We start from the raw sequence: 16894 nt of genomic DNA on the forward strand, positions 1-16894 counted from the left end.
TGTAACAATAATCAGGCCTTTCTCTTGGTGAGGTTATCGAGGGTTGCTGCTCTGGGCTCTTGGTGGAGGGAGGGCGTGGGTCAGGGGCACTGCTCCTTTCTTTTCTGAAATAATTAAAATTCAATTTCAAAGACAATTTTTAAACATTCTCAAGGGCAGTATCAAAATTTGTATAGCAAGGGCTCCTTTAAAATGGTACTTGTCTCGGGCCAGTCCCACAGTTGCTGACGGGCCCTAGACCTTCCACCTTTCTAGGATGGCCCTGGTAATGATGACAACAGTGATACCATGTAAAGACCTGAGTGCAGGGCTTGGCATTTGATAAGGATTCAGTGACTGTTGACTACTGTTTTTATTTTCATAATGATAAGTCGTCGTCGGCAGCCGTCCGTCTCAAGAGACGATGGTGTAGCTTCTTCAGAGTCTATCTGCACCGCCGAGAATGGCTGTGCAGTCCGACTCGGGAGTGACATGGTATCTGTCTCCTCCCGTGTTGAATCGACATCTTGCGATGACGCTGAAGCTACAGAGCCTGGGCAGGGTAATATGGAGGGTCTGCTGTTGCCCATGCAGCAGACCCCCCCTCTCTTCGCAGCTGAAGGGTCCAAGGGAAAGACGGAGTCGATACAGCTTGGGTTCAGGTGCGCCGCAGGAGTTGCCGGTGTTGACTACAACGTCAAACCGCCTTAGGGACTCCGGCTCCGGATTTTCTGTCGGGGTTTACTCCCTTAGCCTTTCCCCTGAAGAGGTATGCCGCAAGGCAGCGGAGGTTTTTTGGAGTCAGAGTTTTCCTTCTCTGATGTACATATTTATAAGTACATTTATAAGTATATTTATAATGATAAGTACATATTTATATTAATCATACATTTAAAATTATAAGAACATAACCAGTTTCCATGTTATTTACATGGTCTAACTGAACTTGTATTTTTAAAAAATAGATTTATTGAGATATAATTCACATATCGTATGATTTAAGTGGCAGCATAATACTTGGCTCAGTTCATTCTCCCATTGTTGGACTCATATTATTTCCATTTTTAATAACGATAGTGATTGTACTGAATATCTTTATAAATAAGGCATTTCCCACATTCATTATTATTTCCCTATGACAGATTCCCAGAAGTGAAAGTATTGGCTTTTAGGATATGAACATTGGTAGGATTCTGTGTGTTTTCGCATTGCCTCTGAAGAGCTGTACTAACGCGCACTCCCATGATTTCCATCTACAGCACTCATTTCCTCTCAGCTTTGCAGCCCTGAGTATTAACCAAAGCTTTTTTTTAAAAAAAAATCAGTTTATAAGGAGAAACAAAACAAAACTTTATTTGCATTTTCTTGACTATTAGTGATGTTAACATTTATTAGCCAGTTTTATTTCTTCTTTGGGAAAGTGTATTTATTTGAGGTCTTAGTGTTTTCATTATCTATTTTAAAACCTTTCTGTACATTAAAAACACTATCATATTTGTTGTGATTTTTTTCCCCTCACTTTATTTTTGAATGTTGTTTTCAACAGAAGTTTAAAATATTCATGTAGTCAGATCTGTGTACTTTTTCCTTTGTGTTTTCTTGAATGGCTTCAGAACTTGGAAAGTTATCTTTGTTTCAAAGAGATGATATTTTACTTGAAAGGGAAGCATCTACAGCAGAACCCCGGCTCTTGAACTAAATTCATTCCAAAAAAACTGCTACAGAGATTTGTTTGAAAACTGAATCTCCTTTGTTTGTTGCCTGAGAGACCATGTGACTGATCACACAGGTATCAAAGGGTTGTCGAGTAGAGAATCGAGACCCGAAGTTTTGTTAGACAACTGAGACATTTTTTTCTGAGAACTGAATTGTTTGAGAACCAAGATGTTCAAGAACCAAGGTTTGAATGTATATGAAATTTTTTACTCCTGTACTTCTAAAGTTAAGTAAATAGTTTTACTTAATATTTAGTCCTGGTATAAGAAGGGAACAGACCAAATAGCCGCGCCCCCTCCCGCCCCCATCCTTCCCTTACAACAGTGAGGGCGGACTCACAGGCTATTCTTAGGTGTTTTTTCCCTCCTTTGTGTAGGTGAATTGTCTTGTTCAGAGTTGCTGACCGGTTCTTCTAAAATTGGTTTAATTTAAATCTTCAACATAATTGAGGTACTAACTGCCCTCTTGGTTTATTAGTTGATTCTTTGTAAGCTAAACTTAATGTTTACAAAAGTCCAAAATTATAATTTATATTTAAACACTAAGCTGAAGCTGCAAAGTTACAGAACTAGAAAAACTAAGGTTGTATGGAAGAGTTATCTTCTTTAAAGCTTTTAAGTCTTGACATGCTGTGTAGATTTGGGGCCCTAAGCCTCTAGGTAGAAATAACAGTAACCTTTTTCTCAAATATTGATTAAATAAAAATATGTTCTTTTTATTAGTAATTATACTACTGTAGTTTGTTGTTCCAATTCAGTGAAATCAAGTTAATTGTTTTAGTTGAAAATAATGTTGAAATAATAGCAGTAACAGCCATCATTTATGAATACTTTCTAAGTGCCAGATGCTTTACATACCTGATATTTAAGCTTTAAAACAACCTGGCATTTAGGTACAACTATCCACATTTATCGGTTAGGAAATTAAAGCTGTGTCATGTGGAAGGTCACAAGGCTCAGGAGTAATTGTACTGGGATTCCAACTCGTCAAGTTGGCTGATCTGTTTTCAGAGTTCACAGTCTGTCAGCCTGCTTGTCCTCAGTGCAATGGAAAGAATGCTGCTCTCCCAGAGTCAAAGGGTTTGTGTTTATTAAAGGGTATCTTAGTGTCTGGCTGGGCACTAGGTATATGAAGATGTGACATTCACAGGAGCACAGTCTAGTAGAAGTGGGCAGGCGTGAAAACAAGTGTTAACAGTGCTAAGTGCTAAGGAGCTTAATGGTGATAAACACAAGCTGAAATGGGAATGTGGCAAAGGAAGCTTTTGTAGGTAGAAATGTCACTGAGAAGCAGGGAATTCCACAGGTTCACAGAGAGGGAGCCCTGGAATGATAAGATGGGGTGTAGGTGGAGAGAAGGTACGTATTCCAATGCTGTAAAAGGGGGCAGTGGACAGACCCTGAAATGTCTTATATGCCATGTGAAGGAGATTAAAATTTTAAAATAACACGTTTATTGAAGTATATTCATATACCATTAAATTCAGCCTTTTAAAGTTTACAGTTTTGCAATTTTGTGGTTTTAGTATATTCACAGAATTGTATAATCATCACCACTCTAAACTTAGAACATTTTCATCATCTCAAAAAGAATGCCCCAACCCATTAGCGGCCACTCTCCATTCTCTCCCCTACCACCCCAGTACTAGGCAGCCACTAATCTACTTTCTGTCTCTTAATTTGCCTATCCTGGACATTTCATAGAAATGGGAGCATGCACTATGTGGGTATATTTTTGTGTGTGACTGGCTTCTTTCACTTACCATAATGTTTTTAGTGTGCCTTCATGTTGTAGCATGTATCAGTAATGCATTCCGTTTTTAAGGCCAAATAATGTTCTATTCTATGGAGGTACAACATTTTGTTTAACCATTTTATCAGTTGATGGACATTTGGGTTTCTTTTTTTTCACTATTATAAATACTATTGCTGTCAGCACTTGTGTATGAGTTTTTGCATACCTAGAGGTGGTATTGCTGAGTTATATGGTAATCTGTGTTTAACATTTTGAGAAACTGAACATTTTGTGCATTTATAATTTTTCCAGAGGGCAAACTTTAGGTTTGCTAGATTTTTTTTTTTTTTTTTTTTTCTTTAAAGAAGTCCACAACCCCTCGAAATTAAAGAATTCAGATTGGTGAAGAGAATTTGACTTGAAGTGTTTGGGGGAAGTGAGACTTCACTTTGGTCAGGCATTGCTGTTTAATGATAGATATTATCTGGATACATTGTTGGCTTTAGTGTGACTAAATCCACTTCGATTATCTCTTTTTATTCTTCTTTGGTAATTTTTCTCCCTGTCAGAACTTGGAGCTTGCTTTTAAACATTCTCATTCCACACTTATTATTTTATACTCACTTTCTCAGATGATTGGGATGTCCTACTTAAGAGCATTAAGTTGGCCTGATAGAACAGAAATGGATGAATGCTTTTCTGTTTATTGGCTTTTAGTTTGATTTTCTTTCTTCTACTCTCTTGTTCTGTTCATGTGTTGATTGATTGAGACTGATAATAACCAGTCACAGATGGAAGCTGCGCAGGCCCTGCCGAGATGTGGCGTCAGGTTGGATGTCAGTCTCTTCGGGCCTCCGGTGTGGTGTATGTGGAGCAGTGGGCTTTTCCTCTGTACTTTTTACTGTTGGATATAGCGTGGCTGGATTTAAGATGAGATTGGTGATTTCATTTCAGTGTTTTTGGTAAAATAGACTTGTTATTTAATATTGTTCATAATAGATTAAAAAATTAACCAGTGCAAGGCTCTGGGTGATGTTACTTTTGGATTAAAAGAGTGTTGTCAGCCCTGCCCTTTGGACCGTTGTCTGGGCTCAAGGGAAAGAGAGAAAGCGGGGTTGCAAAGAAAAGCTGTACTTCCTCAACTCCTTTTACTTCTGCTTCCAAATTTAGGAATATCTTTATTCATCCGATTGCCTTTCCTGTTGTATTCCCAGAGCCAGAAATGTCTGGCCCAGGTTCTTCCTTTATATGTTAGAGCTCTCTACTTGACTTTCTCTGGATCCTAACTTTCATTAGGTAATCTCCTTTCCTTTTCCTTTTTTGGAAATTAAATCTCTTCTTTTAAAAATAGTTCTGTTCTCCCATCTAAAAAGTGTAAAGCCTTCCAATGTTGCCTCTTTTCTGAAGTCTCTTATCTCTCCTCTCACCCTTTCTTCCCTTTCCCTAAACAACATACTTTAGAATCACCTATACGTCACCTCCCATTTACTGCTTTATCTACTTCAATTAGACTTATGTAGGCAGTTCAGTGTACTGGAACTGCCTTCACAACAGATTGCCAAAACTAACGGCTTAGTCTTGACTTCTGTGATATTTGGCAGGAACGACCACCATCTCCTTAAAACGCTCTTCTTACCTCTGTATCCTGATGTCTCTCCTTTTCCTCAACCTCTGCTCTGATTGTTCCCTTCTTATTTCCTGCACATGCTTTCCATGGGTTCTGTTGTTCACTGATGTGATAACAACTGTTCTGAATCCGAGATGACTACCAAATCTGAGTCTCTAGCTTTTGAATGAATCTGCCTTGATGTCTTTGTAGGTACATCAGATTAGGTATGGTCAGAAATGAACATTTTGTTGCTCACCCTCCCAAATCTAATATCCAAACCCCTTCTTCCTTAGAACTTCTGTCCTAGGCCAAGATAGAAACTCATCTGTGATCCTCTTCTTTCATCTTCTGCATTTTGCTGAGCAGAAAATCCTGTCCATTTTAACTCTGAAATGGCTCTTTATTTCCCAAGCTCAAAATCTCACCACCTGGATTATGCCAGTTACTTCATAGCTGGTGTCCCTGTCTCACAATACTGAAATCCAGTTCATTTCCTGTACTGTTTGTCAGAATCCTCTTCCTCTGCCGTTAAAAGACCAGGTTTTCCTCGTTTCTTGCATATGCTCTCCCTGGATACTGTCATTCTTTAACATGATGGCAGCTATTCCCAATCCCTGGTGACTAACAAATCTGGGTCTCTAGCTAGAATGTATACTGTACTGCGCTCTCCATGATTTGCACAGCGAAGTTCAAAATCAATAGTATGACATACTTTGTTTCTTAAATTGTGTGATCTTGGCAAGTCACTTCATTGCTTTGGTTTCTCTTTGTTTCTAAAATGGAGATGGAATGCAGCATGTTGCTTAACTCCTTTGAAAAAAAAAGTCATCAGATAAATTATAGAGAAGCCTCAATATGTAAAACACAAAAACAGAGCTACTTTCATCGAAGTTGCTGTCCTCTCCCAATACTGCATTCCTCCTCCCTGCTGCGCTACTCTTGTGTCTCCTTAAAGTTTCTAGAACTCCAAGGAGTATTGAGTTCTCTTTCAACACTTAAGATTGTGAGTTCTTTGAAATCACATCAGTGTCTTTGAATGGGAAAGGCTCTACTGTTATACTGGCTGTTGTACGTCACTTCTTTTTACTTTAGGTTCCGGTACTTTTCCTTTCTTGGTAACAGTGCCTATGCATGTACCACCTATACAATGTCTTTTACTCCAAGGGCCTATAGAATCCACTGACTTTGCCACTGCCCTCATGTTAGATAATTCTTACACAAGTATTACCTCCTTTGTGATAGGTATTGTACTTTAATTTATCTGCCAGTAGTGTTCTGTCCCTTCAGGTTCTCATAGCATTCTTCATATACTTATAGTCACTATTCATGTATGATGAATAAATAGGTGAATGAAAAAAAGAATAGATGGGGAACAGATAAGGAGAATATATCTATTCTGTGAATTTCATCTTACTGTAGAAACTAAAGAGGTAGGTAATTTTGCTCCAATTTTTCTCTTATAGAGCTGACCTTGATCTTCTTGGGAGTCAGATGAGGGAGAAACATGTTCCCAACTAATCAAGTTTGGAGAGTTGACTCTGTGTATGTAGCATGTAGAGTGGAGGAGGGACTGGAGAAAGTTTTAAACGATATGCCCTCAGGAACTTGATAATTTTGCTTTTGAATGTCAGACCTTAAGTGAAATTTATTTAAACTTACCAACATTTAACCAACATGATTAGAAGTATCATTGAGAAACCCAATTCTTCCCCTTACCCCACTATAAAGCTCTCAGAATTCAATGGGAAATAAACCATTATCTCTAAAAGTACACTTCAAAGAAAAAAAAAAGTTACATAAATAAGGATCATGTTGCAAAGGACAGTTTTGTCTAAAGTCAATGGCTCTGATGCCTTCCGAGTTTCAAGGAAGAAATTTGGAGCCTGCTTTGCTTTCTTATGTTTCGTTTTCTTTTTTAAATTGCTTATGCTGTTATTATTTTTCCCACTTTTTTCTCCCTTTTGCCACCACCACCCAGCCCTACTTTCTCCCCTCCTTCAGTCAATCCCCTTATCATTGTCCACGTCCATGGGTCATGCACGTATGTTCTTTGGTTAATCCCTTCACCATTTTACATCCAGAACCCACCCTTTTCCTCGGGCAGCTGTCAGTCTCTTCCTTGTGTCTGTGCTTCTATTTTCTTTTTCTTTTTTTAGTTTTGAAAAGCTTTATTAAGCTCACCCACACTTTACCTCACTGGAGATAATTAATGTGTGAGCTGGTAAGTTCTACAGTCAGCCAGTTACCATTTTTACTGGGTCTTTCTTCTGATATAGCATGGTATTTATTGTTTTTTTTTTTAAGTATATTTTATTGATTATGTTGTAACAGTAGTCCCAATTATTTTCCCCTTTGCTTCCCTCTGCCCACTAACCCCCTTCCCCCAGCAATCCCACCCCTCTTAGTTTATGTCCATGGGTTGTGCATCTAAGTTCTTTGGCTTCACCCTTTCCTATATTATTCTTAACTTCCCCCTGTCTATTTTGTACCAACCGATTATGCTTCTTAATCCCTGCACCATTTCCCCATATCTCCCCCTTCTATTTCTATTGATACTTTTTCATTAGTTTATTGTGTTCATTAGATTCCACATATAAGTGAGATCATGTGGTATTTGTCTTTCCCTGACTTGACTTATTTCACTTAGCACAATATTCTCCGGGTCCATCTCTGCTGTCAAATTAAAACCACAATGAGATAGCACCTCACACCTGTCAGAATGGCCACCATCAATAAATTAACAACCAGTTCCTTTTCTATATATTCAATTCAACATTGCCTCTCTCCATGCTTCCCTTGCTTCGTTTGCTGTTTTTTGTTTTTGTTTTTAACATCCCAAACATAATCATTCATTTACCCAATTCATTTGTTCAGCAGATATTTATTGAGCATTTTGTCTGGGAGATCTGGTTTAGGCACTAGGCATACAGTGGTAAATAAAAATGGTTTCTGCCCAGTACAAGTAAACAGGTGAACACATGAGACATGAAATTGAAGTACACTATGATAAATGAAGTTATTGTGGGATGAGTGAGTGTATGAACATAGCTAGGAGACAGTAACTACCTGGGAGGACAGAAGCCTTTTAAAGAAGAGGTGACATTTAAATTGGGAGTTGAAGAATGGTAAGAAAGTGGTTACTGTGAGGAGTAGGGGTGTAACAAGAGCATCATTGTTTCAAAGGTTTGTATACTTAAGACATCTGAACAAGGGGAAGTGTCTAGACACGAATGTGGTGAAGTAGATTGGGATGAGGTTCTGAAGGGTGCCATATTTCATACTAAGAAATTTGGGCTATAACTTGTAATCAGTCGAGGAATTGAAGCACAAGCGGGATGTTAGTGCGTGTTTTGGAAAAAAAACTAACAGCTCTGTGGAAGGGTCTGTTAACCAAAAAATAAAAGGCCAAAATGAAAGGAAACATGCATTTATTTGAGATCAAAGAATAGTTAGTTCAGGAAGCATTGATACAGGTAGAAGCCCAAAGAATGTTTGGATTAGGAGACAAAGGCAAAAGTTATTTATGAGAAAAACATAGGGGAACAATTACATCCATAGAAGGAAGGTATTTTCTACTGATGTAGGTAAGCTAACATAATGATGCTATTTCCAAACAATATTTTTAATTTTCTTTCCTGTAGTCATCAGTCCAGTAGTCATAATATCTGCTTTCTTATCTTTTTTTAAATTAAAAATTTTTTCAATTATAGTTGACATACAATATTATATTAGTTTCAGGTGTATAAAAGAGTGATTAGACATATATATAACTTACGAAGTGATCACCCCAATACATTTATACCCACATGACACCATACATCGTCATTATAATATTGTTGACTATATTTACAAACAGTTCTTTGAGGCACAGAGTTGCTCTAGGCCCTGTCCAAAGGTGATTGTGCCCTGTTTTAATATTCCGTAGGTTTGGGGCATATGACATGCAAGGCAGTTCCTCTGGGATGGCAGCTCTGGCTCCATTGTAAAGTGACTCTGTTTGTATTAGTTTTTACAGGTCTCAAGGCAGAAAGAACATTTAACGAAGTTCATGCCCTGATTCACATAATGTCCTTCTGAGTCACAGTCTTCTAGTGATAGGCCTCAAAATCTGTAGAATTAGTAAGTGTCCCAGATTATATGATCAGGGAAGGTGGGGAATTTTAAAAACAGGGCATTGGAATAAGAGATGAGGTTTCCAGGACCAGTTTTGCTACTGGCTATGTGAGCTCGTACACATTTCTTCATTTTTACATCTTGAAAATTGAGGGCTTTTGAGTAAATAATTACTGTAATTCTTTTCTTCTATAATTCTGTGCTTCTACACAAACAAAAAATCCAACTTTAAGCTTCTTTTTACCTATAATAGCTTCATTTTTTCTTCTTTTTCTGGCTCTTGACCTTTTGTAGAAGGATTTCCTACTCCTGTTGAAGCATCTCTGCTTTTCTCTGCCTTAGTATGAATACATTTCCCATATTCTCCAAATTGCATTTGATTTACATTAAATCAAAGCAGTCTTCTTTGCCTTATGCCTGCTTTCTACCATACATATCTTCTTGGTTTCTAAAAAGGTAACAGTGCCATTTCGCCATTAATATGTAATGAGCAGGAAAATCTTCACATAAATATTATAAAACCATAGATGATTAACATAGTGATTAAAGTATATGATAATTGCAAGCTGCCAAGATTGCCCATCATTACATGTTTTCCCCTCCAAGGAACAGAGAGGTATTTGTTGGATGCTGACTTCAATCACATGTGCCTAGAATGGGTATCAGGCATGTAACTCAGGAGATGCTGCTTACCCTTTTCTTCCTCTCAAAAGGTTATACCTAGAGGTAAGAAATAATTAGCACTTCCTAATTTATGTATATGATGATGTCAACTCAAAGGCTTGTTTTTCTTTTCCCCTACAAATGTACCAACATGAAGTTGACCTGCTGCTTGCAGGAATTTGTGACCCACTCATCATTAATTATTATCCCCATTTAAGAGAGAAAGAGGCAGATAAAGCCCATGGGAAGTTCACAGGCTTTAGAATTAAACAGATTTGGGATTGTGTGCTGGCTTTATCACTTGCTGAGGTTAGGCAGGTAATTTAACCTTTTAGTTCTTCATCTGTGAAATGAGTACTATAGCATCTGGCCCTTGCTGGGATATTGTGAGGATTATTAATACTATCAAAGGGATCTATCAGTTTCTGGTACCTAGTAGGCTCTAGTCTGTAAGCTTCTCTGTGTGTGAAACTCCTTGTATTAAAAGCTAGAACACAATGGACTTCAGTGAATATTGAGCAAGACACATAGTAACTAAGGTCTTAATAAATAGTAATTGTTATGATTACATAAAGTACAGTAGTCCTCTATATCACAGTTCACTTATCACAGCCTCACTGTATTGCAGGATTATTAAAAATATTGTATTTAATTATCGCGGATTTTTCGCTATATTGTGGGATTTTGCGGTACTGTATACATATGTTGTTAAAGTTAACTTAGGTTTAAGAGTGTAGAATATGTTTAAGACATAAGTAGTGTTTATAAAAGCGTGGAAAAGGTTAATAAGGGAGTGGGAAAGGTTAATAAGGGACTGGGAATGGCTTATAAGTGTGTGGGAAGGGTTTATAAAGCCTTAAAATATATATAAATACTAAAATAAATGTAAGGTTCCTACTTCGTGAATTTTCACCTATCGTGGGGGGGGGGTGTCTAGAATGTAATACCTGCGATAAGTGAGGGAATACTGTAAAACAGTTGTACTTTTAAAAAAAGTAGAATGTACATGTTGCATTTTTCAAAATTTCAGTTGTTACTATTTCTCTGCAAGTAGATAAGTAGAATTAATAAACTTGAAGTATTCTACAGCAGGCCAAGAGAGTTGATGTAAACATAGCAGATACGAAATTATATGCTTTGAAAGCTTATCGGTTCCAACAAGTTATGTTACCATGGTCAGAAGTTACCACTGCCAATCAGATGTTACATCCATCCATCCGTGTGTCCATGTTATAATATGGTACCTGCATGTTATAATGTACATAGATGGCTAAATCCCGTGTACCAGGTGAACCCTCACCTTCACTGAAGGAATTTGCTCTCTGCTCGTTACATTATTTGTTCATTCTTTGGTTTTATTTCAGGGTTATACCTGTGATTATTAAGCATCTATTATGTAGCATTCTGTTGTATTTACAGAATACATGATGACTAGCCAAAGGTCATTATTTTTCATTGCTTTTTAGAGGGAGTGGAAAGCGTGGGGCGGGAGGGAGGAAAGGAGGGAGAAGAGTAAGTAAATAGTTTCTTTGCAGGCATATTTTCGCTTAGCATTACTTATGATCATTTAAAACTGGGGAAGTAAAAATGTTATGCTTGTTTGTAGAATTTCTATATTTGAGGAAGTTGTAGTCATAACTTGATTTATGAGACCTCCTTGTGTGTTCACCGCCTTTCAAAGAAAAAAGGAAAAGCTAGCAGGTCACAGTTCACCCAGTCTCACAAACTGTAATTCTGGGGAGTCATCTCTGATTCCTTTACTCCTTAATTCCTGGTCTAAACAGTCCCTGAGTTCTCCCTGTTTTAAACCATTCATTGTTTGTCCAGCTCCTCCCATCTTCTCTGTTTCTACTGCCACTGTTTTAGAACAGGTGCCACATCCTGTTCTCAGCACTTCCCTAACTGATCTCCCTGCTTCAAGTTTGCCCTTTTCTTTACAATTGATTATCTTTAGTGAAATCTGACTTCTTGTCAACCATAGGTTCAAATCCAAGATTCTTAACATTACAATTATAAGTAAGTCTTATACTTTAAGGCCCTGGCTGGTTTAGCTCAGTGGATTGAGCGTCGGCCTGCGAGCTAAGTGTCGCTGGTTCGATCTTCCAGTCAGGGTACATCAGAGAAGGAAAACTCTGACTCCAAAAAACCTCCGCTGCCTTGCGGCATACCTCTTCAGGGGAAAGGCTAAGGGAGTAAACCCCGACAGAAAATCCGGAGCCGGAGTCCCTAAGGCGGTTTGACGTTGTAGTCAACACCGGCAACTCCTGCGGCGCACCTGAAGCCAAGCTGTATCGACTCCGTCTTTCCCTTGGACCCTTCAGCTGCGAAGAGAGGGGGGGTCTGCTGCATGGGCAACAGCAGACCCTCCATATCACCCTGCCCAGGCTCTGTAGCTTCAGCTTCACTGGAGAGGACACTCCAGCGTCATCGCAAGATGTCAATTCAACACGGGAGGAGACAGATGCCGTGTCACTCCCGAGTCGGACTGCACAGCCATTCTCGGCGGTGCAGATAGACACTTAAGAAGCTACACCATCGTCTCTCGAGACGGACGGCTGCCGACGACGACGACTTATACTTTAAATTTCAACACAATACCTCCTCAAGGAGTTCCTGACCACCCCACTGCGGTTTATATGATTTCTGAGAAAAAAATGAAGAAAACCATCTTTCTTGTGCATAGGTGAAATTTCCTCCTACTTAACAAGAGTACAGTGGCAGATGGAGTCAAAGTGTGGTAACAGATTTCAAGTTCCATTGCAGTAAAGGTTACTAACATCTAAAAAAAGAACATGTACTTTGAGAGGAGGATGATATACAGTGGTAACATATAGCAAAGCTGGGAGTCATAAGAATAAAATTGGCAGTGCTAAGGCATTATTGGCGGTTTATCCACCCCTCTTGCCCAGTTCTTGCATATCCCTGTTGTGCTGTTGTGTAGATAAATATATCAGATGGTCTGTGCCTGATACCATTAAACATTCTAATCACAATGAAGTCCCTTTGCTCAATTTGGATGATAGTTGGCTTTATAGGAAGAAAAGCCGTTGTTTGTTCTCTTGGCTGTTAAATTTCTCATTGTAGATTAATGAATTTTGGATTTCTATACCAGGGTATTTTGTTTGTTTGTTGTGCGACTTGCTTTTGGTAGTTATACTGGTACAGTCATCTGCTTCTTGAGCACACTGAATCCATTAAGATATGGTGCCTTATAAATGCTTCTTGGCCGCTAATCAGCCACCTTCTCTGGTGACACCATCCACCACGATGTGCAACTCTTTATGCCTTTTATGTTCAAATAGCTTGTGCAAACATTTTTCCTTAGGCTGCTAAAAATATTAATATTTAAATGATTTGGGTAAATGGATGAGCTACTGAGTAGTCTTTTAATAGTGTTTTCCTACAATGTTATAATCCATGGTTTTAATTACTAAGTACATTACTATAAATTTGGTAGGTCTTCACACTCCCTAACGGATCCTACCCTCGAGTTTCAAGGAAAACAGTTTTAATTTACTCATAGTAAATTAATGAATTCGGGTTCCGAATTATGTTGCATTCTCCCTTCCTGGACACTAGGAAGCCATTTATCAAAACTCCAGTATGTGTCAGGCGTTGCACTGGATTACATTTAATACTTTTAAAAATACTCCTGCAAAGCATTTGTACAGATGAATATGAGACTCAGAAAAGGTTAAGTAACTCTTTCACGGTTATAGCTAGGAAACTAGCATAATTGCGATTTGAATCCAGAGCTATTACATTTCTAAATTTCCTTCTCTTCAAGTGCAGAGGACTTGCCCAGGACATTTAATTATATTTAGGTAAAACATATGTGTTTTAATAATTACTTCTACACCATTTTTATAAACTTGCGAAACCTGATTAAATTGTTTTGCTACATTTATTTTGGATATTTTTCTTGTTTGGGGGATTTTTTTTTAAAGGGGTGTATTGTGGATTTCAGTGTTATTTATATTTAACTTATACAGTTGATTTCTCTGAAATAAATCCTTGCCTAGTTATAATAACTTTCCTCTTTCCCAAATTAATTTCTACAAAATTAGTTCATGCCTAGAGTTTCTTTATTCAGTATTTGCTATTAAATATATGACTTTTTCTTTTAAATGGTTCATTTTAAAGACAGAACCATTACCCCCCAAAATCTCCTACCCTTCCCCAAATGTAAATTCCGCCTGTTCCGCAGCAGCAGCAGCTCTGCATTGCTTTCTGTTGAAAGTGAGAGCTGAAGGGACAGACATTCCCACTACTTGCGGGTGCTCTAAGCTGTGATCTGCCCTTGTTGTATTATTAATGGCACAATGTTTTTATGTTGCAGATGGCTGAGAGCTAGCAAGGAAAATTCAGGACCATGATGGCTCAGTTTCCCACAGCTATGAATGGTAAGCAGCTTTGTGCTTGTAGGAAGATAAAGAGGTTATGGGATTTTTTGTGGCGGCGGGGGGGGGGGGCATAGAGGTTGTAAAATATTCTTTTTTGATACTTCTCTTTCAGCTTACAAATGCAGCACAAAGTATTCTTGTTGAAAATATTTGGGCAATTTATTTCAAAACATTGCATATAGCTTCTGTTAGACTATTATGCAGTGAATCCCACAGCTCTCTGTAAGTGTATTCTGTAGTATCACCTGTAATCTGCTTGCCTTTGAGCAGTGAAGAGTAACTTAAAGCCATATTATGTTTGATGTATAAAACTGGTGGGCAAAAAGCAGAGTGCTGTAAGGTGGAGAATACTAACAGTGTTTTTGATAGCGTGGGATGATTGTAAACAGATTAAGTCAATAAAGATTCATTTAGTAATATATATATATAAATTTGTTTTTCTTTTACACAGGATTGTGTATGTCAATTAACATAATTGTTTAATAGGAGTAATTTTAACAGAAAATATTTAATTTCAATAAAACGTTTCTAAAGCTTTTTTTCTGATTCTAGTTTTAATACATTTCTCAAATATAAATTAACCACCTTAATAAGTATTAAGTTGCTGTGTATATCATTTAGAATTAATGAGAACATGCATTGTATTTTAAATCACTAAAGAAATCCTAAGATGCTGAGTTCTTACTTTTGGGGTAAATTTCATTAGCTAATTATAAATATAAGGAACTAGTGAGTCCAGTTGATAATTCTTTAACATTAAAGTTGGAATTACTAATATTAAAGAACATTAGAAAAAAAAGAGGGAAGAATCACCAGTGATTCTTACCACCCTGACAAAGCAGTTCTGTTTTTTTAAATCCTCACCTGAGGATATGTTTATTAATTTTTAGAGAGAGGAAGAGAGAGAGAAACATCCATTAATTGCCTCTGGTATATGCCCCAATCGGGGATTGAATCCACAACCTAGGTATGTGCCCTGACTGGAGATCCAATATGCAACCTTTTGGTGTGCAGGACGATGCTCCAACCAACTGAGCCACCTGGCCAGGGCAGCACTTCTGTTTTAAGGTTATCATGTGTTTGATCAATTACATCTTTTTTCAAACATGTTATCAGTCACTACAAAAGCACATGTTGTATATCTAAAGTTTTAAGACTAGGATTGACTTTATGAGATTTATAATATTTTTGGAAAAATGAATTATTTGCATAAAAATAAATTCCGACGTGAGGTAGGATTCTGTCATTTAAAGATGAACTTGAGATAGGGTTTTGTTTGTTTTTTTTGCCTTTTTAGAACTCATATTTAAGAATTAATGTGAGCATTGCTCCTATTTTGGAGGTAGTGTGAGATTATAAAGATGGACAGTTTTCAAAAAATAGTTTTTATTCATAGTGAGTGATAAACATAAGTTTAGAATCAAGATAATAATTATAGTAGTAATATTCTCTACCTAAATATGAGAATTTCTGTGCCCCATACAAAGTAATTTGCATTAAATACAGTTTTATTGTTTTAAATTGTATTTTGTGCTATTACAGTTGTCCTGATTTTACCCCTTTGCCCCCTTCCACCCTCAGGCAATCCCCTCACCATTGTTTATGTCCATGGGTCATGTGTGTAAGTTCTTTGGCCACTCCGTTTCCTACACTGTCCTTTACATCCCCATGGCTGTTCTGTAATATTTGTACTTCTTAATCCCCTCACCTCTTCACCCACTTCCCCATACCCTTCTCCCATCTGGCAGCCACCCAAATGCTCTCTGTATACATGGTTCTGTCTCTCTTCTTCTTGTTTGCTTAGTTTGTGTTTTAGATTGCTGGATAGAGCAATCTGGGCTGTAGGTCCCTGCTTTTTATGACTTGGAATATTTCTTGCCAATCCCTTTTAACCTGCAGTTTCTTTTGAGAAATCAGTTGACACTCTTATGAGAACTCCTATGTAGGTAACTAACTGCCTTTCCCTTGCTGCTTTTAAGATTCTCTCTTTATCTTTAACCTTTGGCGTTTTAATTATGATGTGTTTTGGAGTGGGTCTCTTTGCATCCATCTTGTTTGGGACTCTCAGTGCTTCCTGGACTTGCATGCCTATTTGCTTCACCAAATTAGGGACTTTTTTTTCATTATTTTTTCAAATATATTTCCAATTTCTTCCTCTTTCTATTCTCTTTCTGGTCCCCCTAGGATGCAATTGTTGGACCTCTTGAAGTTCTGGAGGCTGCTTACACTATGCTCGCTTTTTGGGATTCTTTTTTCTTCATCTTGTTCTGATTGGTTGTTTTTTGCTTCCGTATGTTTTAGATCATTGATTTGATTCTTGGAGTCATCCACTCTACTGTTGTTTCCCTGTAAATGGTTCTTTATTTCAATTAGTGTATCCTTCGTTTCTGACTAGATCTTTTTATGCTGTTGAGGTCCTTACTGAGTTCTTGAGCATCTTCATAACCAGTGTTTTGAACTCTTTATCTGATAGAGTGCTTATCTCCATTTTGTTTAGTTTTTTTTCTGGAGTTTTGATCTGTTCTTTCATTGGGGCCATGTTTCTTTGTCTCCTTGTTTTGGCAGCCTCCCTGTGTTTGTTTCTATGTATTAGGTAGAGCTGCTTTGACTCTGTGCCTTGATAGTGTGGCCTAATGTAGTAGGTGTCCTGTAGGGTCCAGTGGCACAGCCTTCCCTT

At 37.8% G+C, this 16894-nt stretch overlaps 1 protein-coding gene across 1 annotated transcript in view; it reads left to right on the forward strand.

The window, feature by feature from the left end:
• The window catches only part of ITSN2 (intersectin 2), a 120880-nt gene that overhangs the window by 5934 nt on the left and 98052 nt on the right, over positions 1-16894 (forward strand). The window contains exon 2 of the mRNA XM_090280983.1: positions 14154-14217. Coding sequence (XP_090137109.1) covers positions 14187-14217 — 31 coding nt within the window. The 5' untranslated portion in view covers positions 14154-14186. The remainder of the gene's footprint in view (positions 1-14153; positions 14218-16894) is intronic.

The sequence above is a fragment of the Furipterus horrens genome, unplaced genomic scaffold (assembly GCF_987537825.1).
Source record: "Furipterus horrens unplaced genomic scaffold, mFurHor1.1.pri manual_scaffold_6, whole genome shotgun sequence".
Taxonomy (NCBI): domain Eukaryota; kingdom Metazoa; phylum Chordata; class Mammalia; order Chiroptera; family Furipteridae; genus Furipterus; species Furipterus horrens.